The sequence below is a fragment of the Perna viridis genome, chromosome 2 (assembly GCF_037379345.1).
Source record: "Perna viridis isolate PV_CMFRI_1.1 ecotype Kerala chromosome 2, ASM3737934v1, whole genome shotgun sequence".
NCBI lineage: Eukaryota > Metazoa > Mollusca > Bivalvia > Mytilida > Mytilidae > Perna > Perna viridis.
In genome coordinates this window covers 670,958-695,534 of record NC_142446.1, presented here as the reverse complement: position 1 = coordinate 695,534, position 24,577 = coordinate 670,958, and the positions used below count along the sequence as shown (strand labels likewise).

Below are 24,577 nucleotides of genomic sequence, written 5' to 3'. Positions count from 1 at the left end.
TACCTCTCTGTCTGACATGCACATGGAGGTGTTGATTTTATCCCAAAAAGTATTTTGCTGGGTCAAAGATTCAGCAAATGCTGTAGGCTGTACAATAAATAGTGTACAGATTACAAATTGGAACACTAGGTTATGGATCGACACATTAAATCTTGTGATAATGCATTTAATGAATTTAATAATTAAATGTGGTGACATTACAACTAATTTCCCCGAATACACCATGATCCACATTCACTGGCATGACTATGCCCGGGGACTGTAAATGCTTCAATGCTTTACACCGTCCGTGGGAGACCCCAAATGATAGCCAAGGGCGTTAAGAAACCCCTCTGCCCATCATGTATTACAAATATTACATGAGTGCAAACCGGGTCGAACGGTATTGGGTATATATATGATAGCACAAAAATGAAAATTAAACCAAGTATGGGAACAGTCAGCTGATGGTCGACATCGCTCATATCGTGCAAATGATTGGCTAACTCTGTGTTACGAAATATTTTTTTTTTATTTTAGTGGTTTATTTCCACAATGACAGTCAAATTATCAGCTCAAAGCAATGATGTCCTAGCTTTATAATGCACAAAATGAAGGGTGTAACAGATATATGGAAAGTGCTATCATTTTCAGCTTTATTGTCATAGTGTTATTTAACAAAGAAATGAAACACACATAACCATCAATGTGATTGAAAGAAGTGAGATACACCCCAATTAAAATTATTTTCTATATTTATGGGGCAATCTATAGGATACAAGAGCACAATTATTTGTAATGCATTTTCCATAGGGTACCTATGTAGTTTGAAAATTAATTTCAAGAAAACCACACAAATTAGCAGAAAATGAGTTTCAGTTTCTAAAACTAGAAAAGCATAATTTTTATTTGCACAAAAAAAAAGTACATGGTCATGCGGCAAAAGTTGACCTAAATTTCAGTTGTTATGGACTCTTGAAAATTCAGCACAGAATACACTGGTCTGGTCTTTGTCCCTGGATTACATTCTTTTGATTACCGCTATAACCTTGGTTCCCTTTAAGTAGATATTATATGGAATTATGTATACAGCTAGATATTTATTCACTCAAATATATGTAGTATTAACTCTCAAAGTTCTTTCTATATAACTACCATGTATTTAAGGATTGTTTTCAATTGTTGGTTAGACTATTGGATATAAACAACGGTTTACACTGAAGCAGTTTATTTTAAAAAAAAAAAATGAATAGGGTAACAACAGAAATGAACACTTAATTCCATCCATAATAAAGTCAAGTCCAAAATAAATCTGGCAAAATAGATATTACACCACCAGAGCAGCTGGTACAACAATGGTCCTGACTTGGTACAGGCATTTCAAATGAAATGGTGGGTTAAATCTAGGTTTTACAGCACGTTAAACCACCCTCTTTCATTTCGGCATGAATATACCACTACAACCAGTGGTGATTAAATAACATTTGCATGCTTTTGTGTCATTATCGGTATATCAGCGGTCACATCAGCACAAAGAACAATTTACAAAAAAGCTAACATTACTCATTATTTTAAAAGAAACTGAGTATTTATCAACCAAGGACTGATATCTAAAAAAGAATTTGGTAAGAGACCTTTTGAGACACATTTCATAATACCCCTGATTCAGCAGTCTGTTACGCAGATATTTATGGCATTCAAGAAAATCAGAGTAGTTAGTACCATACTTGCTCTAGTGTAGCGATTCAATTGTGAAATATAAACAGTATATGCAGGAGATGAAGGTATATTGCTGTACAGGTAAGGAAAATTTATGATATTAAAATTAAAGTCGTCTCTTTTATCATAAATCTTAGTGCTGAGGTGACCACTGTTGTCAAATTCGAGATGAAGGTCCAAAAAAGAGGCAGAACAAGCTGTTTCTGTAGTCTCCTTTATCTCAAGCTCTGGTGGATGTATTTACTGTAACCATTTACCACATGAAGGATTGTTGATGGACAATACATCATCAATATATCTGTATGTAAAGTTTGTAAGGATTTAGCATTTTTTATATTTTTATTCTTTGTGAGATTCTGAAGAATTTCAGTCTTGTATGAATATAAAAACAAATTGACTAGGAGAAGAGTACAGTTAGTGCCCATTGGAATGTCAACTTTTGTTGAAAAATAGCTCATTCCAAATGTGACAAATATGTTATCAATGAGGAAATCAAGCAAACCTGCTTTTCTGTGTAGCGCATTTTGCCCTTCTGCAATGTTTTAGAAAAATATGTGGATTTGTAACCGAAAACAACATAATTTTTCGAAATAGCAAAAGAATTACAAATAAATCTTTTCAATCGAGATTTCAATTTATCATGTTGTAATGTAGTTTAAAGAGTTGAGCAGTCAAAAGTTTGGAAAAAAAACTTGTTTCTGAAAAGCTGTGGGATTTTATGTTTTAAAGTAAATCTTAAGAATTTTTTTAAGTATCCACATATGGATACATATATTGTAATTGACATGCATCCTTTTTGGGCCATCAGTCGACAGTGCCATTTGTAATTGACATGCATCCTTTTGGTACAGTTGGATACCACTGAAGTAGTAAGGTACCAATATAGGTTATATGAAATTGGAAAATGTTGGTTGATAACACTGAACTATTCAGAATTTCACAGAAATTAAAATATTTGTATCTATAACAATAATAAAGTATTTGTATGTATCATTTATATGTTGATTATATTGTAATATGCATGTTGGACTTCGAGAAAAAAGAAAGAAAATGGGATTATCTATGTAAAAGAGATTCACTTTACATGTAAAATTTATTTTATTTCTTTACAGTGGATGAAAACTTTGTGTCCTATGTTCCGTACATCTACAATTTTCACAAATCTGCGGTGTCAAGACGGAAAAGGTGTGATCAGACACCTCAACCTAGGTACAACCAAAAACAGATGAGTTTGTATTTCCCTGTCTGTACAATTCCTCAAACTATTCAATTGACCCCTTATGAAGTAGGAAGAATTTTTTGGAAAAGGAAATATCCCACTTAAAGTTTACACATGTCTATATAACACTTGAACTTTACAAATGTTTATAACTTATACAACAATCTAAAGAAAATTTAGTAGAAAAATTGTCATGCTATTTCATATTTATCTAACATACTCCTCTGGAAATTTCAGTAATATTTACTGCTTTATGAACTTATTTGTGGTAAAATGATAACAACTAATCTACAGATCTGATAGGATGTTTGCTCAATTTTGTCAAGCATGATTTACATTTAGTTCATGTAACATGTAGCAATACTTTCCATTAACATCAAGACTGTAACTTGTAGTAATGCTTTCCATAAAAATTCAGCCTTTTTTACTTGTAGCAATGCTTTCCATAAAAATTCAGCCTTTTTTTACTTGTAGCAATGCTTTCCATTAAAATTTTGCTTATGAAATGGGTAGCAGTACTGTCCAAGTCTCCAATAAATTTTGACTCCTGCCATTTGTAGCAATTCCATCCATTTACATTTGAATGAAGCTTTTGTTATGTGTAGCAATGCTATTTTTCAGTTTATCAGTTCTCGAATCAAAGGCTAACAAAATTGATCACCGAAAGACTACTTGGATGAATGGATTTATGATGTTTAGTCGCCTGAATAGGAGATCTTTCATTGAGTAAGTTAAATTTTGTCTCTGAAATATGATTAAATAACACTATAACAATAAAGTTGAAAATGATAGCACTTTTCATATAGCCGTTACATTCTTCATTTTGTGCATTATAAAGCGAGGACATTGTTGCTTCTAGGCGATAATGTGACTGTCTTTGTGGATATAAACCACTAAAATCCCCAAAAATCATAACACAGTGTTAGCCAATGCATGATATGTGTGACGCTGACAATCAGCTGACTGTTCCTATACTTGGTTTAATTTTCGTTTTCGTGCTAACATATATACTCAATACTGATAGACACGGTTTGCACTTGTGTAATACATGACGGACTGAGGTGTTTCTTAACATCCTTGGCTATCGTTTGGGGTCTCTCATGGAACAGTGTAAAGCATCAAAGCATTTACACAGTCCCCGGGCCTAGTCAAACCGGTGAATGTGGGTCCTTGTGTATTCGGGGAAATTAGTTGTCATGTGACCACGTTCATTTGTTAAATTCATTAAAATGCATGCATTATCACATGATTTAATGTCAATCGGTGACCTAGTGATTCAATTTGTAATATGCATGTTACATACAGCGTTGTATAGCCTACAGCAGCATTTGCTGAATCTTTGGCCCAGTAAAATACTTTTTTGGATGAAATCAACACTTTCCAGTGCATGTGAGACAGATATTGGTGTATGCCAGTCCATTGATAAGAAATTTCCAAGGCAGAAAACAATAATGTTATGTTTCCCGCCACTATCATAAAATTTTGTAGGCTTGGTAGGTAGGGATTTTTATTTTCATTTGATATTTTTGAATTGACATAAGCCATACAGATACAATGAAAACTAAATATGCAAAGACTGAACATGTATGACTTAGTCCACAGTGTAATCCCTTTTAGGATTCAGCGCATGAGTAATTTTATTTTGACGGAGGTGGTAAAAACAAAGAATATCTCAAGTGCCGAATTCCAAAAAGTTATTATCCATGACCATGAGCACACTCATGGCATATGTGTTTTCAATTTTCTTCTTTTTTTCTGAAAGACAATCGGCAGAATTTTTACGTTATTTTTTTTTCTTCATTATTTCAAATAAAAACTTAGTATGAGTAGGGGGTCTGAAGGAGGGTCAGTAGGGTGACCGGAAACATTTTTAAGGCCTAAACAGTTGGTCTATTTATTACTACAGTAGTGCTAGAGATTGTCTGGCAAGCTTTTTTTCTGACTTGGCTTGGGGTATTAAAGAACGGAATTTCAACCTCTTACATGACATGTCAGTAATGTTTTATATGGATTCCATAGAATATCAAATGTTTGTTATTGTTTTTATCTAAAATGTGATGCTTTCAAGTTCATACATATACCGCAATTTCTCAAGTAAAGCTTGTGTAAGAAAAACATCTGGTGTTGTAAATATATTGTTTTATGTAAAGAAAAATCAAATTAACTAGATCTCCCAATTGAAGTTTAGAGACATCTCCAAAAATTAAAGTACATTTACTGAGAGACAAACTTATACCTCCAGATAAAAACCAGTTGTCAATGTTTTGTAACAAGTTTTGAGTATGTTCACAACTCCATAATATATGTTCTATTGTTTCAACTACTTCAGTACAAAAAACACAAAAACAAAAAAAATAAAATTTTATATTAAAATCTGTTTGTTGCTAAAATATGATGGTTTATTCTATATAGTAACCATTGGAACTTAGTAGAGAAGTCTATAGATCCCATCAAATGTCTAATAAAGAGTTCACTCCACTTATTTTGTCCTGTAGGAACAGTGTTATTGTTTACTAATACTTTATACATATCTTTAGAACCTTTATATTTCTTCAAGAATATTTTAACATGAGATGGTATAAAAGAGCAACTCTGTCTGTTTGAGAAGCTGTCGTAACGTTTTCCTGCAGCTCTGACATCTGTAATTACATTCATATACTATAAAAAGTTTGTATCAAAATTATAGCATTATTGTAGTTGTTCAAAAGACAAAAAAGAACCATCACCATTAAAAATATCATATCTAATACCACGGCCACAAAAATGCTGATTAAATATATCACATCTAATATCGATTATATATATCATATCTAATACATGTACCATGGTCAAACCAATGCTGATTAAAAACACATTTGTTTCCAATCTTTATATTATCATTTAACCATCTTGGAGTGGATAAAAAATGTTCACAGTCACTTCTTTTTTTCTTTTTTGACAATCATCTCCCATGATTTGAACACATCTTTCCAAACCAAATTGTTTGTTTTATCACATATTTGTATTACATATCCAGTTCCACAATTGAAAAAAATACTTCTATGAACATTTGATAAAATAATATTACTCCATTTGTTATCTCTGTGGAAAATTCCTCTAATTCTTGTTGACATCAGAGCTGGAATAAAGGAATTAGCATATCTAGCATCTTGAGTCCCCCCTGATGAAGATCCTTGACCAAAACATACGATTATGTGAGTTCTGCACAAATTCATTCAATAAATCATTGATTTGAGAAATCACAGTTTTTGAAGGATTTGGCAGAGAGACAATAAGATAATAAGTTCAATACAGGTATAACAATGGTTTTACTACTGTTATTCTTCCAATTACAGTAAGATTTCTTCTAGACCATTGCTTTATAATATTTTTAACCTGAATAAGTTTCTCATCATAATTAACCTTAATTATTCCATCAAGGTCTACATCAAAATGTATACCAAGAAGTTTAAAACTTGTCACACCCCAGGAAGATCTCTATTGGAACATAAGATATCACTACTATATTTCTTGCTACCTATCCATATCAATTGTGTTTTAGAATAGTTAATATTCAGGCCTGATACACTAGTAAACCAATCCAATTCTAAAAGTGATTCTTGCAGTGACCTTTCATTGCCATCTAAAATCAAAGGTGTGTTATCTGCAAACTATGATAGCTTATGCTCTGCCTTAGTAATCTTAATACCATGAATGTTATTATTTTCTCGAATCTGTAGTGTAAGTATCTCTGCACAAATAATACAAAGATACGGAGATAATGGATCCCCTTTTCGACAACCACGGCTAATACTAAAGGAATCTGACAAATTACCACCCTGAATAACAGCATTACTAATGTTGTGATAAAAAACTTTAAACCAGTTTATGATGGATTCATCAAAATTAAAAAGATGAAGAACATTTGTTTAGAAATTCCAAGATATAGAATCAAATGCTTTTTCAAAATCAATAAAAAGCAACAAGCCAAGTGTATCAGGTTCTTCCACATATAACAAGCCAAGTGTATCAGGTTCTTCCACGTATAACAAGCCAAGTGTATCAGGTTCTTCCACGTATTACAAGCCAAGTGTATCAGGTTCTTCAGTGTATTACATAATATCATAAATGAGTAACATTTTCGCCAATATATCTCCCACTAATGAAACCAGTCTGATCTCAATCAATAATACTGTCAAGCACCATTTCAGATCTTTTAGCAATTGCTGCTGACCCAATTTTATGCACTGTATTTAATAATGATATTGGGCACCAGTTCCTAAAAAATGATGTGGCTAGTTCCCTTTTGGCAAACATGTAATAATACCCTGTTTTTGTGTAACAGATAATTCACCCAACTGATAACCATAGTTCAATTAATTAACAACAAAAAATTTAAATCCTTCCAAAAATATTTTAAAAACTCTGACTTTTATTTTTCATCTTTTGTAAAGCTTCAGCAGCCTCTTGTACTGAAATAATTCCTTCTTAACTATTTTTTTGTTCATGCGATAAAATGGGAACTTGAGCATTACTGAAGACATCCTTTAAATCATTTAATGAACAGGAGTAATCTGTCTTAGTGTATAAAGTCTTATAAAATTCCTTCAATTCATGAAGAATATCCTGCTGGTTCGTTATGACATAATTGTCCTTTTGAACCTGAGAAATAATTTTGCTCATAAAATTTCTGGATTCAAGACCACAGAAATATTAAATGAGTGGGTCTTTCACCCTCCTCTATCCACTGAATGTGTGATTGCATTAATTTACCTTTTATTAGCTCACCTGGCCTGAGGCCATGTGAGCTGTTGCCATCACTTGGCATCAGTTGTCATTGTTAACAGTTTTTCAGAACTTTTCTCCTCTGACATTACTTAACCAATTGGAACCAAACTTGGCATGAATGTTCCTATTGGTATCCTGCATAGAACTGAGGCTGTGTTCAGCATGTCGAAAAACATGGCCACTGTTACTAAAAAATAGAACATAGAGGTCAGACAATAGTTTTTCACACATATCTCCAAAACCATTAGATTTAGCTAAATTTTGACTGGGTAATAGTGTTCAGCATGATGAGATCTATCTGTTGTCAAATTTTCTTTCTAATCCGTGAAGCCATGTTGGAGTTTTTGCTATTTTTAATATTTCTTTTAAAAATCTTCTCCTGTGACACTACTTGACCAATTGGAACCAAACTTGCTATGAATGTTTCTTTGGGTATCCTGCATAGAACTTTTGTGGGGATTTTTGATCCGTCAAAAAACATGGCCACTGTTACTGAAAAATGGAACATAGTGGTCAGATAGTAGTTTTTCACATATATCTCCAAAACTTAGGTTTAGCTAAATTGTGACTTGAATAAAAGTGTTCAGCATGATGAGATCTATCTGTGGTCAAATTTTTTGTACTAATCCGTTAAGCCATGTTGGAGTTATTGCCCTTTTTCAACATTTTTTTGCTATTTTGTATGTTATTTCTTTTAAAAATCTTCTCCTCTGACATTATTTGACCAATTTGAACCAAAGCTGGTATGAATTTTCCTTTGGGTATCCTGCATAGAACTGACATGGGGATTTTTGATCTGTCGAAAAACATGGCTGCCATTACTAAAAGTAGAACATAGGGGTTAAACAGTAGTTTTTCGCATATATATCTCCAAAACTGTTAGGTTTAGCCAAATTCTTTCAATAGCTGAAATTATCCTTATTATTAGGACTGCAAGAGTTGTCAGGGATAAATGTTGTCAGACAACTCCTTGTGAGAGTTATTGCCCTTGAAACAGAAAAAAATGACATTTTCTTTTTTTACAGTTTTCAGCCAATATCTTGAAAACTATGATAGATAGTAACTTTCAAATGCTGAAATGATCCTTATGATAAGTCCTTCAAAAGCCTTGTGTCAAAATAGTTGGACAACTTCTTGTTAAATTTATTGCCCTAGAAAGGCAAATTCAACCAGGTGAGCGATTCAGGCTCCTGGGAGTCTCTTGTCTTTTTACTTCTCAGTTGCTCAAGTTTTTGTTTTTTCATCTCTAATTCATCAATGAATGTTTCATCAACACTATTTTCTAAGTTCATAATTAAATTTTTTAAATCAGTTTCATTTTTGATTTTCTAATGTTTACCATTGGAATACTATGGACGCAACTCTTCAGAGACAGCTCAGTGGATTTTGTTCAAACTTTGTAGGGTTGTTAGTCACTATATGTAGTTGATCATATTCAACCCCATTTTGATTAGGTGTATTGTTCCAGAGTTATGGTACTTGGTTGATATTTTACATGATTCACTATAGGAGCACTTCGTGGACGCAACTCCTCAGAGACTGCTGTAGGGATTTTGTTCAAACTTTGCAGGGTTGTTAGTCACCATATGTAGTTGATCATATTTAACTGCAATTTTGATGTTGCAAATTTATGGGAGTTTTGGGACTTAGTTGATTTTTTACGTGGTTCATATATGAACACTTTGTGGACACAACTCCTCGGATGCTGCTGAATGGGATTTGTTCAAACTTTGTAGGGCTGGTACTTGTAAGTCACCATATGTAGTTGATCATATTCAACCCCCATTTTTATTCAGCAAATTTTACAGGAGTTATGGGACTTAGTTGATTTTTTACATGAATCACTTTAGAAACACTTTGTGGATGCAACTCCTCAGAGACCGCTAAAGGAATTTTGTTAAAATTTTGTAGGATTGGTAGTACATGTAACCATATATAGTTGATCATATTGCATAGCAGATTTGATTCAGCAAATTTTACGGGAGTTATGGGACTTTGTTGATTTTTTACATGTTACACTATAGGAACACATTGTGAATGCAGCTACTCAGAGACTGTGAAAAGAATTTGGGTTCCAACTTTGTTGGATTGTTTGTCACCATACATGTATGTAATTGATCATATTTAACCGCCATTTTGATTCGGCTAATTTTACGGGAGTTGTTGGACTTAGTTGATTTTTTTACACGTACACAGCTTAATAGGGATATATTTCACAACATACCTGCAAAAGTCGAAATGCTCCATTTTTATGTTCCATCAATTTTGCTGTAAGACATGTAGTTTTTCTATCTGTTCCTTCATTCTTTTCGGTCACACTAAGGATTAAATGTACCTTTGAATTTTAGTTACTATGAAATCATAATTTTAATATTTATGTAACTTGGTTGCCTTGTTTTTTACTTTCTGTGCATATGCTTCTTCTCATGTGCTAATGATTGATTATCAATTGTGGTTCTACAAATATCATGAGTTTTGGGATATTTGGGGTTTTAACTTTTTCTGCGGAGGTGGGGTATGTGTAGCTAGCAATCTTGTTTGTACTTCCAGGAAAGAAAATTGTTGGAAGTAATTAAAATAAGTGTCAAAATACTCATTTCCAGCTGCGAAATCATTTACCAAGGAGGGTTTGACCACAAAAGACGTTGTTACTTTTTGGTTTTCAGTTGTTTCATCTAATCTAATTTAATCATGTTTTATAAAAAAAAAATAGATATTTACAACCTTTGTAAACATAGATGCAGACATGACATAGACTTTGAACTCAGCTACCTTATATCTCATTTTAAGCCAAAATATGTAACAAAATAGTGTGTGCATGTATTTCTTTTTTCTCAGAGCCAATCCAGGAGTTCATACATCACATATAAGTAAGATGATGGGACATGCCTGGAGACAAATGACATCAGATGATCAGCTTCCATACAGGTACCAGAATACTGCTTACTACTTATATTGTATCAAGATATAGCATAATCATCCATTTGGTTGCATCTTATCAAATTTGGAAAGGGTTAGAATAGAAGACTTTCACATTCACTTCAGTACTGGAAAAGTTCAACTGAGGTCAATAGATGTAAGATTGGGAATGCAATGCTTTAGAAAGGGAGAGAATTGAACTTGGGCACAGTGTTGTAAATATAGTATTGCCAGCAGTGAGTATTTAGCTCACCCTTACAGTTTTAGTATTGCCAGCAGGGAGTATTTAGCTCACTTTTACAGTTTTAGTATTGCTAGCAGGGAGTATTTAGCTCACTCTTACAGTTTTAGTATTGTCAGCAGGGAGTGTGAGCTCACAGTTTTAGTATTGCCAGCAGGGAGTATTTAGCTCACTTTTACAGTTTTAGTATTGCTAGCAGGGAGTATTTAGCTCACTCTTACAGTTTTAGTATTGCCAGCAGGGAGTATTTAGCTCACTCTTACAGTTTTAGTATTGCCAGCAGTGAGTATTTAGCTCACCCTTACAGTTTTAGTATTGCCAGCAGTGAGTATTTAGCTCACCCTTACAGTTTTAGTATTACCAGCAGAGTGTATTTAGCTCACTCTTACAGTTTTAGTATTGCCAGCAGGGAGAGTTGAGCTCACTCTTACAGTTTTAGTATTGCCAGCAGGGAGAGTGAGCTCACTCTTACAGTTTTAGTATTGCCAGGAGGGAGAGTGAGCTCACTCGTACAGTTTTAGTATTGCCAGCAGGGAGTATTTAGCTCATTATTATAGTTTCTTTGCTGGGATAAATCTAGCTTTGTCAGACCTGATTTTCTTCTGTTTTTAAGTGGAATTCCACTTTTTCAAGTCCAGATTTTAGCATTACTATTCTTTCTTTTTTGATGGAATGTTTTTTTTTCAATTTCAGCCATTTCTACTGTTTTTGGTTGGTTCCTTAAAACCATGTGTGCTTTATAATATCTATAGAAAACTAAACAGGACAACTTTATATTTACAGGGAGAAAGCAAAAGACTTTGCAGAGAGCATGAAGAACTTGGTTTGCGATGAATCCAGTGATAGTGATTAAGATACAAAGAACTATAAAAATCATGTACAATATATCTTTGTCACACATTTAACACTTGTATATGGTAATTATACTTTTGACGGAGCACTACTACCATCATTATTAGATGTGTAGCTGTGTATTACATTACTTCGTTAGGAATATTAAATAAAAATCAAACTACCATATTCAGCTCTGTTGACTGCTCATGATTTAGAAAACTTTAACTAAAGGATGAATTAGTGTATTATTTGAATAACATACTTATTTATGCTAAATATGATATGGGCCCTGCTACTAAAAGTGTAGGACACCCTTTAGTTTTCACTCTTTTCTGTTGGTCCAACCATCCATCCATCTGTCTGTCAAAAGTTTTTGTAAATGTATTTATCTCAAAAACTGTACATGGTTTTAAGCTCAAATCATGTACACTTTATTATTTTATGGTATGAACTGACATGTTACATTTTGTATTTTAAATACTGTATGTTTACTTTCAATTTCTGCAATTTCCGCTTTTTTAGTTGGCTCTGTAAAGCCATGTCTGTATAAAGCTCAAACTATAGAAACAGTGTACTGCGCAGATATTATATTGCAAGAGTTTGTGTTCTTCTATAATAGCATTTAATATTTAACTAGTTTTAATATTAACCAAAACTTCATATACATCTCACTTCTTATGTTTATCCACTTAAACATCAGTTCTAAACTTAATGTAATATTAATCTCAAGTATTGAATATCCATCTGGTGCTAACAACAACAAATAAAATGCATTTTGGAATGATTGGCATTGGCCATTTTGTGCTGACACTTGACAACAATACAATATTATTAGTAAATGTTCTTATAAGAAAATGATTATGTAGCTTCCATGCAAATACGAGGTGGTTTTCTCATGAACATTCTTTAAAAAAATGAGCATTGTTTTGTAAGGCTACAGCAGGGACTTGTCAGATTAGCATTGTTGTGTAAGGCTACAGCATGGACTTGTCAGACTGGTGATTTGTAAGGCTACAGCAGGGACTTGTCAGACTGTTGTTGTGTAAGGCTACAGCAGGGACTTGTCAGATTAGCATTGTTTTGTAAGGCTACAGCAGGGACTTGTCAGACTGTTGTTTTGTAAGGCTACAGCAGGGACTTGTCAGACTGTTGTTTTGTAAGGCTACAGCAGGGACTTGTCAGATTAGCATTGTTGTGTAAGGCTACAGCAGGGACTTGTCAGATTAGCATTGTTGTGTAAGGCTACAGCAGGGACTTGTCAGACTGTTGTTTTGTAAGGCTACAGCAGGGACTTGTCAGACTGTTGTTGTGTAAGGCTACAGCAGGGACTTGTCAGACTGTTGTTGTGTAAGGCTACAGCAGGGACTTGTCACACTGTTGTTGTGTAAGACTACAGCAGGGACTTGTCAGACTGTTGTTTTGTAAGGCTACAGCAGGGACTTGTCAGATTAGCATTGTTGTGTAAGGCTACAGCAGGGACTTGTCAGATTAGCATTGTTTTGTAAGGCTACAGCAGGGACTTGTCAGACTGTTGTTTTGTAAGGCTACAGCAGGGACTTGTCAGATTAGCATTGTTTTGTAAGGCTACAGCAGGGACTTGTCAGATTAGCATTGTTTTGTTAGGCTACAGCAGGGACTTGTCAGATTAGCATTGTTTTGTAAGGCTACAGCAGGGACTTGTCAGACTGTTGTTTTGTAAGGCTACAGCAGGGACTTGTCAGACTGTTGTTTTGTAAGGCTACAGCAGGGACTTGTCAGATTAGCGTTGTTGTGTAAGGCTACAGCAGGGACTTGTCAGATTAGCGTTGTTTTGTAAGGCTACAGCAGGGACTTGTCAGATTAGCATTGTTTTGTAAGGCTACAGCAGGGACTTGTCAGACTGTTGTTTTGTAAGGCTACAGCAGGGACTTGTCAGATTAGCATTGTTGTGTAAGGCTACAGCAGGGACTTGTCAGATTAGCATTGTTGTGTAAGGCTACAGCAGGGACTTGTCAGATTAGCATTGTTTTGTAAGGCTACAGCAGGGACTTGTCAGACTGGTGATTTGATTATACATTCTGTGTTATGATTTATGGATTTGATTGTTAATGAAAAGAATATTGTTTTACTATACTACATTGTTTGGTTTTGTAAAGAGTGTTATACTTTACCTCAGAAAACCATTAATGTCAGTCTGTCCACATTTCTTGTAAGTGCAACTTCTCCTAAATTGCTAAAGGGAATTTGATCAAATTTTATAGGAATGTTTGGCATCCTATATTAATGTGTATGCAGCATTATATATTATTGGAAGAATCCAAAGGGAGATAATCCAACTAAATTGTTCATTTTACTTTATTTGAAGGGAGTGTTCTCTTTTTGAGTCATGTGACTTTAAGGTGGCTCCATCATTTAAGAAGCCCAAATTTAATTGTCTTTATTTTGATATATGTTTTACAACTTTTTACCCTCATTCTAAATGTGAAAGAATATAGGAGTAAACGGGTTTAAACAGTGAATTGCCATTTCTTTTAAGATTGTGTACTGCTGTATATATGCAAATTGAAACCAACGCATTCTCAAACACATTTATTAGTGTTATTTGTTTAGCATACAGTAAATATATACCCTCTAATTTGCATTTAGTAAAATTTAGATTTTTCCCCACCATTAAGACCTACTTTTTGCCTAGAAAAATGCCCCCAAAATTTAACACATAAATTAATGTTAATAAAAATCACCAAATTTATTTTTTTCTCATAAACTGATATGTTATACAGACACAAAATTAAAGCATTTTGAGGGGGAAAAAATATGGGGTAACAAGGCTATTTACACTGATATACAGAAAATATCAGACCACCCCATTTTTATCTAAATTTGAAAATTCGATGGATTGGAATCAAAATTAAAATGAGGATATTTTATTTGCATTTAATACTAAGTAGCTAACCCAAAAAATAGTTTGATAAAAAAAAATCAATAACACTTGAAATATAGCCGTATTTGTGATATTTGATAATTTTGAGTTATCTCCCCTTTTTGGTGCATTTTTTCGTGTACTTTAGATCACCTATATTGAAAAACAAGTTGTTAACAATGTTCCATATTATCTTGATGAATTCACATGAAATAGTTTTCTTATTTCCAGAAATGAGGAAATTTTGAAATACCACTAAGTAGGAGAGCCGCATCATGTGCTTTTGGACATCTGTTAAATGATTTTTCAAATAGATTAGTTTAAAATATCACAGTGTGGATAATGTGTCAGAGGATAAACAAGCACTACATATTTTAATATTATTAAAACTAAGTAATTTACTTGACTTTTGATGTAAATCAATTTATGAAATGATTACCGCTATAACCTTGGTTCCCTTGATTACTCTTTAGAAGTAGTTTTCTATAGATTTCTGTTAAAAAGTACTTGTTAGAAGAGAAACAATTTAATTCAATCAGTTTAGTTAGGTGAATTTTGGTGTCAAATTTTCTATTACATGTTCTAAGAAGATGATTTCAATCTTTATATTATTTCTATACTCATTATTTTCACTTGTATTAATCATGTTTTTACTTTGTTTATACCAATATAATAAGAATGTTGTTTCAAACATGAATTGTTTTTGGTTTTTTTCCCTCATATTTTGTTATTTAATGAATTTCTTTTACAATAAGAAAAATATTGTTTTCTTTGATTGCCACTTGACTTGGGTTCTGATCTTCATTAGGAACTATTACAAAGGAATTCTGGGAGAACAAAAGAACACAATCCAAGGAAAAGGAAAACCGACACACAACAAAGAACATAAAAGAACCAAAATAATACAAAGAAAGAAACAGAAGAAAATGAGCAACTCATACTCCTAAAAAAACTGGGAGCATCGACCATGTGCAGCGGTAGAGTAAAGCACAGACTATTTTCTTTTTTAAGGGGTAGCCTGTGATTTTATATTGAGTTAAAAAAAAAAAGTTTGTGTCACAAGCACGAAAAATAATTTGTTTTTTTTTCTTCAACAGCAGCCTGAGTTAAAAAAAAAATATTTGAAAATCTACATTGCTAAATATTGAGGAAATTATTGAATCATAATTTTTTTTGTCCATGGCAGAGTAATTTTTTTTTAAATAATACAAGCTGCTGTAGTATAATATAAGTTCCTGTCCGTTCACAGTTCCGATTGGAACCTGTATTCTATAATAGAGGTTCCGCTTCACCATAATTCTGGTTCCCCCTGAATAAGTCAGGTTCCACCCCAAGAGAGGTTCCGCCCCTAATATTTGTATGTTATAAGGAAAAGAGTATAATTTTGGGGACAATGCAATATTGAAGGTAGATTTTGTTTAATAAGTGAAGATAACATGTTTTTGTATTTTACCTTTGTTTATGTTCGATATAATAAATTTCAAAATTTTAAAATTAAAAAAGCAAAAATTAAATTTTGTTTTTCTCCCTCTTGGACAGATAAAAAATATTGTATTTCGAAAATTTATCCAGTGAATAGTTATTAATATTATGCTCAAGTAGATGATTTGCATATCTCGGGTAAGTCAGTTCCGAGTGTCAGTGCTGCACTGCAAGGTAGTAAACCCCTTGTGAAATTTTGAGTGACATAGCAGTACATGTGTATGTTTCAGGTAATACAGTATATAGTTTTGGTTAGTTGAAACGTAAGGTAAACTACTGAGGATCCCCTGAAAATGAGCAACTTAACATGGAGAGTAATGGAAATCTGAATTAGTGGTTTGTAGCCTGAGGAACTAATCAGTGTCCAATTGTTTTTTTTTTTTACGACTATTTGGATAATTGACACTGAAAGTAAAAATTAGCAAAGCATTTTCAGGAAATGTAATTGTAGCTTGAACACTTTTTCCAATTTTCATGAAAAGCCGAAAAAAAGGTAAAAAAAACGAAAACAACAAAAAAACAAAAAAACAAAAAACAATGAATTAAGCATACAAAATGTTCAGAGGAAATAAATGGAGAAAATGAACAATTTAAAAAATTATGACTCGAAAGAATGTAAGAAAATATGAAAGTACCATTCTGTGTAAGAATCAGGCAATGGTTTGCACATCATTTTCCCTAATTTTGTTATTTTTGCCTTGAATATATTAAGTACATCTAGAAAACAACCAAAAAGCTATTTTTTTAATTTTATCCTGAAGCATCTGTGATGTAGACATTTTTTGCCTGCTTATATAGGGAAAGAGTGAGGAAAAATTTTCCCGCCATTTAAAAAGGCAAATTTTACAAACACTTTGATGGTTATTTCTGGTGGTTATCGGGTATAATTAATAAGTTAATACAATATATATATATAATATCTGCGTTTTTTCTCCCTACATGTGCCACACCTTATATATATTTATTATACGGAGGTAATTTCAGGAAAAACCCAGGTACAAATTTTGATTACTTGGTAGACTTCTAAAAAAATGTTTGATATGACTGAAAACGGCAGAGAGGTATTTCCTCAAATAAATCTCGAAAATTTGAATAGACCCACATCGAAACAATAAAAAATTTAAGTGAAAAATGACAAGGCTTGTTTAAAATTCATCATGAAATAAAATATGAATACATAAAATGAGCAACTTTTTTAATATTTGATTTTTAAACCAGGGGGGAAATGCCAGAGTCTATGGTATTGAGCTTTATACTGATGCCAAATTATAAAAAAAGAGACAACAACCGACCTTTTACAATAGTGAGTAATCTTGGTAAAATATCTACAGCAGCTTATTTCATTTTCAGTATAAATCAACTTATTGCATGAAAGAAAACCTGTTTTGCTTCCGAAAATGTCATTCAACCTTGGTTTGTATGTTCACTCTTAATTCATTCTTCAAGATTTTGATATTTTTAAGAAAAAAGAAAAAACTGTATCGTGCATTAGAAGACTAATTTAATCAAAGTACTGAAGTACTGAGTCAATGAAGCCTTCATAGTTTGCTCTGTTTCTTACTGCACAATCACATTTCTAATCATAAAAAGATCGTTATATTTTTAAACTAGGGAAAGTAATATTTTTACCATTCTTTCTTTTAGAAGCAATTTTTTTACAAAGACCGTTTATTAGCTGAGCTGCCATGACGTCTTGAGTTGACAAAATGAATGGGGAAAATGACCCACAACCTTTTCTTACTTTTCACACACACAGATTTGACGATACACATTTAAAAATACTTTGTATACCTGTTAATTCTCTCTTCCATGCTTTTTTTTTTTTGGCTTTTCTTATATCACTTCACTACATAGCTTTTGCTTCTACTTATCACAGAATTGAAGCAAATATTTATACAGATCCAAGTTGTCCCTTAGTCATACATGGACAAACCCTCTTTAGTTAAACCACTGTTGAATCCTGTGTTCCTGTGTCAAAGCATGTAAATTTGCAATTTTTGCTGTCTAATTACTTTCAAAAATAAATTATGACCATACAATCAGACCAGAGCATCAACATGGTAGTTCACGCAAAACCAAGGTTCTATCACCTCTACTTAATAGAGTTACTAACAGAGTTATAAAATTGAGCAGTCCTGAGAGACGCAAAAAGGGTATTCAAGACTGTGAAAGAAACAATCTCTATTTTCATGTCATTCAAACAACTTGTATTTTCTATTGGACCACATATATTTGTTTAATGGCTAAATCAGGTAACTAGCAAGTCCCATCCTTATTTAAAGCTGCATTAGCTGTCATTTTCGTCATTTTTTGTTGTTGAAATATGCCTTGACTGAACTATTTCTACTAAATTGTACCTTTCCTGTATAATTTCATTCGATATCCACAAATAAAATGTGTTCAATACATGAAATAGTTGTCTATATATTTATTGTCTTGCAAGATAAACAAGCGACTTAAATTAATTCGTATTCATGTGACATTTGGTGACCTTAATCCACGCATGTGCTGTAAGGGTCGCGTTTTTTTTAAAACAAATCTGATTGCAAAGTGAAATTGGTAATCAATGGCAAGGAAGACTACACATCGGAATCAATCCGTAAAAGGCAAAAGTTCGAAATATAGTGCAAGGGTCCTTTTGTAATTTACGTACATATGTATTGTGATAAAATGTGGCACAAGTATGGCCAGTAATTGTCATTATTTATATGAAAACGAATAAAGAAATAGATGAAATGAAATGTAAACAAGACACATGCATACCTGTGCGTCCGTTATTGTAATTTTGTTTTTACCAAGGTTAAAGTATTTTTAACCCAGGTTAATGTCCTGTCGGCAATTTTCGGAAGTAGTGGCGAAAAAATAATTCGATCAGAGCTATCTATCTTCTTTTATTAAAAAAGTATTTTTGTCACAATATTCTGTAGGTATTATCGACTTTTATTGCTTCAGTTGCGTTACTACAAACTTATTTCATTTTATCAGCAAAATTCAGTAGAATCAAAAATGAAAAAAATTGGCAGCTAATATAGCTTTAATGCAATGCTATCAATATATTCTAAATAAACAGAAGCTGAAGATTTTTGGTAAATAACATATTTACTATCTATTCTAAACTTAGACAAAAATAAGTACGTTACACAGTTTATAACATGTGTTGTTAATTGTAAATATGTGTATATGTATTAAGATGAACAATGATATGAATACATCAATTGAAACTATGCCTTTGTACTGTTTACAAGTAACACATTGTACACAAGTCTATCTTTAAAAAAATGCAGTAAAATTTGATCTTTAACTGCGTCGGAAAAACAGAATACATGTTACAAGTACATGTATGTATAGCATGCAGTACCTATACTTTAAGTTAGCTGTTGTTGCATAATTATAAACTGATCCAAAAAGTTCAAAACTTCTTATGTTTGTAATATGAATATAATCATACATTACACAGCAAAAAAATGGTAAATTATCAGGACTATGCGCTCATGATAAATTCATACCTATTTATCATAAACAGAGTACAAAGACCATTTTACAAATATTGTACATCAATAATATCAAAAAAATTAAACAGGATTAATACAGAAGATTTGACATGGGAGTGCTCCCGTGCAGTAACCCACCTTATTTAATAAAACTATTTTTTGTTTGCCGTCCCTTTCTGCCTCAGAAACTTTTCTTCTAAGGTCACGTGAGATATTCATACGCAGAGATGGCCGGTGACTGTAACAAGAACGAGACCACAATTAATTTTCAAGTGCATTTGAATATACACATTTGAGCAGATTGAAAAAATTCCACCGATGCAAACTAAATAAAACTTCTCTGGCCTTAAGATATGTACAAACAGGATTTTATATATAAATTGTAGAAAATTTTACCATCATTTTCTGAAAATAATACATATGACCCGGAGATGGGGTAAACATGACAAAAGAACTGAGTTAAAAGTCCAAATTTTTAACCTTCTTCCACTGAACCAAATCACAACGTTTAGTTAGAATGGATTAATGAAAAAAATCCCATGTAATTTTAACCTATTTTCTACCAATTAGAGGCAAAGCAAATAAGTTTCCAGTAAAATTATGGAAAAATGTGGAAGTTACCTACTACAAAACTTGGAACTATATATAAACCAAGGGGAATTAATTGTGTTCTCGTACCAACCGTTTTTCACCATCATGTGATCAACAGCCCGAAGAAACAAGTACTTAAATAGTGCGTAAATATTACATGAATTTCTAAATAAAATGAAAGATGCGAAATTTCCCTTGCATGCTGTTTGATTAACTATCAATTTCATGGTTATTTTTACTCCTTCCCATTTCAGGTATCACTCTTTTCCATTCACAATGGTATTGATCGCGGATGCATGTGAGTGCTACCGCAAATTATGATATTTAGCAAGATTTTCATGTGATACCTAGGTCAATTTCAGCCACTGTCGTGGCTTCATTGACAAAAAGGCTTTTTGACAGTGCGTCAAAAGGATGCTCTATGGTTTAAAATGTCATCCAATGGAAATGGTATTATTCGCAATAGTGTTTAGAATATGTATGATTATTTCAAAATATTAATTCGTGTCTTTCATACGGGTAGGTCTAAAATATTACCGTGCAGGTGTTAATCAGGCGTTAGACAAGGTGCAATGAAAATTTATTCTCCCATGCTTTTGATAAATATTTTAGAAGATTTCTCTTGCGTAATAAAATCAACATGGATTGACAAGCCAAAGAGCAGAAATCGAAAAACAACTAGAAAACTTTATCAAGTTCTTATTTCCTACTAGCGGAGCTCGGGATGCAGCCATATTTTTTTCCTGTTTTTGCAGAGTTACCTCCCGTAAATGCAGGTGCAATTTCGAAGTCTCTCCAATCGATGATCGGATTCGGGTGCAGAAAAAAGATGCAACTCGAATGAAAATGGAATCTCCAACAGACAAACACAACGGTGTTTCTAAAATTTACAGGGTGTTTCAATTTGTTGGTAGGTTACATAAGGATGATTTTCATTTGTATCCTGGGTAAAGAAAATTTATGGCAGGGTCAGTAGAAGGAGAAATTCCCTTTTGACTTTCGAGATTTTCTAAAGTATCGTCGATATCGGATGGAAAACCTTACGTGTTCCGAATAGACACCTGCTCCAAAGGGAGATAAATGTTGACAAAATGTTGGTCCGCAAATCGGGATACCAGTAGTAGGAATGTGGGAAACGCTTATTTTTCGGGGGGCGGGGAGCACCCAATGCGTATGCGCATGACGTCACATCCGGTGGCCGTGGACCGGCAGTGACCGGTAGGGGGAGGGACCGGAAGTGGACGTTGGGTATGACCGGAAGACCAATAAAGGGAACATGGGGACCTTTTTATATAGGAAGGGAGGCCTTAAAGGTGGGGAAGGGGAAAAGACTTCCATAGGTATCCCCATTAAGTGTCCTAATTAATAGTATACTATAAACAGGTAAGTATAAAAAAAAGTATAAAAAAGGGGTGTATTATGACAAGAGTTATCTTTCTTTGTTTATATACATATATACATATATATTTGTTTTAATTTTCATTTTTTTCATTAACTGTTCATTAATTGTTTTTTTAATTATTTTTGTAAATTATTTGTAATTTCATTGTCTTTGTGTAATAATTGAATGGACACTTTTTTAATTGTCGACCATCATTTCATCACCTATTACAGACCTACTCAACCTTTTCATCGGTTTTATCCGTGTTATGGGCTCTATCGGGTAAATTCCTTTTTTCATACTTTCAATGTTTACATTGGGGGGGTAAACCATTGAACTATGGAATTTTATTTTTCTCTCCATAATTCCATTCGTGGTTTGTTTATTACGCCTTTTTTTTTTGTTTGAGACTTGTGTGCTCATTTAATTCTTTTCTTTTGTTATTATAAGGAGATTGAACTTTTTACTGCTATAATATTTTCGATATTTGCATGTCGCGTACACCCTTTGAACGAATGAGGCTCTTTCGGGTAAATTTCTTTTTTTCATTCTGTCAATGTTTACATGTCGCGTGTACTAGATTTGACCCGTTATGGGGGTAAACCATTCAACTACGGAATTTTATTTTTTTTCTCTATAATTTCATTCTTGGTTTGTTTCCTTCGCCTCCATTTTTTGTTTAATTATTGTATGATGTGGTTTTTATAAGGAACTTTTCATTGCTATAGTATGTTTTTAAGTTACTCACACTTTGACCCGTGTTATGAGGCTCTGATAATAAATATGTTTGTTAAGCTAACGGTTTTAATAGGTGTTATCGGTTTTGAGCTACCCTGTTTTGTAAGGAGGTCTTTCTTTAGTCTAGTTTTATTACACAACAAGATTTTTTTCTTTTATATTTTATTTACAATTCATATTCATATATTCGTTGGAGTGTTGTCAAATCCGGCACCTGCTCAACGGTCTGTTCCATCAATTGTTCTTCTTCCCCTTTAAGTAATTTTACGATCCGTTCTTCTTATGATTCCGCTTTTGCCGTCCGAGTATCGTTAACGTCAAGGCTGTTTTTTTTCACTCTATTTAATCTTCACTTCCTTTTGTTTACATGACTTCTGGTCTTTGAACTAGGTTTTCATTGTACATCCCATATAGCTCCTCCTTTTTTGATGAACTATTCTCTCAGGTTCTGGCACCGTAGATCAATATAATTCATCTTTTTGAACTTTTGTAACTTTCTTGATTTCTTAAGGTAGTTTTTTCTTATACAAGGATGCGCGATATTCCGCTTTGGTGTCCACTAGTAGTCGTACATTTTACGCTCTTAATACAGCTACACGATCTTTGATCTCTCTATACAGTTCCATTTATAGGTGACACATCTGTTTTCTGGTGTTGGCTTTTTTCTTTCCTCCAGCTGGTCTACCACGAGGTCTTTTTGGGACCTCCTTTTCTTTTGACAGTTCATTCTTTGGTTTGCATTGTGCACGTTATGTCGTCCATTGCACGTGTATGGCATCACGTTTGGTGACCTCTTCTAAATGAATCCCTCGACAGGGAACTATCTTGTAAATCTTTATTGCTCCGGGTGTGTCCATCTCCTTCGCGGGTCATTTACGAAGTGACCACACATCCTTTTTCATCTCCATATATACTTTTTTTCATCCAAGAACACATCCTGAATTTCCCATGGGAAAATGTTGCTTCTCAATCTCAAGTTGTTGGGAGTACCCTGTTTCATGTTGATCAGTAAATATCCGTGGGGTTTAGCGGTGGCATACTCGTACGATTTCACAGAGTAGTTTGTCTTTTTGGGGAGCATTTGTTGGGCCATGGTCATGGCCTGTGATACGTCTCTGGGATTTTTAAACAGAACCAAGTAATGGGCATTCAGACTGATGGTTCTGTGATACTTGTTTTTGTTGAACAGATTCTGGACCAACAACATGACACTTATATTTTTATGGTGATATGGTGAGAATATGTTGTGAAAAGATGCGAGATAGACTCGGTGACCGAATTCATCATATCGTTTAGAATAAGCAAGTGTTTCTCTCTGGGATCCAAGGTGTCAAGGTCGGGGAGTCCTTGTACAAAGTCGACATCCTCCATGGTTCCATAAATCGTCTGGTACACGTCGTAGCACCGCGCTATCCGATCGGGTCTAGGTATCATCATGTGCTTCACGTTTTGTACGAATCGACGTACAAACATCGTTTTTACAATTCCGGTGGGTCCTGCTATGACACTGGTAAAGGGGTGGGCCCACGGCATAAAATGGTCGTCCAAGTATCCTTTGGGTACGTCGAAAGCAAGGGGATGGTCTGTCGGGTGTATGAAAAAGTTTTCGTCAGTTGGATCCTTGGGCAAGCTTTCTTGAGTTTCATCCTGGATCGATTGGGGTAGCCCTTTCGTATAAGGGTCTTGGCGTAGCCCATTCATAAAAGTATCTTGTTTTTTTTCTTTTCCCAATGCATATTGGTGTAGATCTGTCATCAGAGTATCATAGTCCGATAAACCAGTTTGCATTGATTCTGTCTTTCTAAGGTTGTCTTTTGCTGGACAGGATGCGTATGTGGACTGTAGTGGTCTGTTTGCATGGTTCTCGTAGCGTTATGGAAACAGTGATCCTTGCGATGATCTAGAATAAGGAGAACACCTGGTTTCACTCCGATGGGGTAGATCAATTAAAGCTTGATATCCATGAGTTTTCCTAAAATGACGTTTCATATCATACCTTCTTGTAAAGATCATCTTGCTTGCTGGACAGGTCGTGGACATCTTGTAAACGACGACCTTCTTCTTCGACAACTGAGAACAAAATGATAACCAAGTCTATTTTACTTTTACTTTTAAGACTATTTTTTGCAAGTCTTCTCGCTGATATTCCTTCCATACTTTACCCCTCCCCTTTTATGATGCTATGTTTGGCTCATTAATCTCCCCTTTCTTTCTTATGACCCTTAATATTGACTCTTTATTCCGACACTAACGACTCTTGACTCCTACCCCCCACTGTAACGACTCTTGACTCCAACTTGACTCCGACTCTTGACTC

The 24,577-nt window shown here is 33.8% G+C and overlaps 1 protein-coding gene across 1 annotated transcript in view; it reads left to right on the top strand.

Moving 5' to 3' along the window:
• LOC148623231 (uncharacterized) overlaps positions 1 to 15,274 on the top strand; it is an 89,349-nt gene extending 74,075 nt beyond the window's left edge. Inside the window, exons 11-14 of the mRNA XM_088564907.1 lie at positions 2,811 to 2,907; positions 3,539 to 3,643; positions 10,523 to 10,612; positions 11,628 to 15,274. Coding sequence (XP_088421033.1) covers positions 2,811 to 2,907; positions 3,539 to 3,643; positions 10,523 to 10,612; positions 11,628 to 11,697 — 362 coding nt within the window. The 3' untranslated portion in view covers positions 11,698 to 15,274. The remainder of the gene's footprint in view (positions 1 to 2,810; positions 2,908 to 3,538; positions 3,644 to 10,522; positions 10,613 to 11,627) is intronic.
• Positions 15,275 to 24,577: the final 9,303 nt, after the last annotated feature.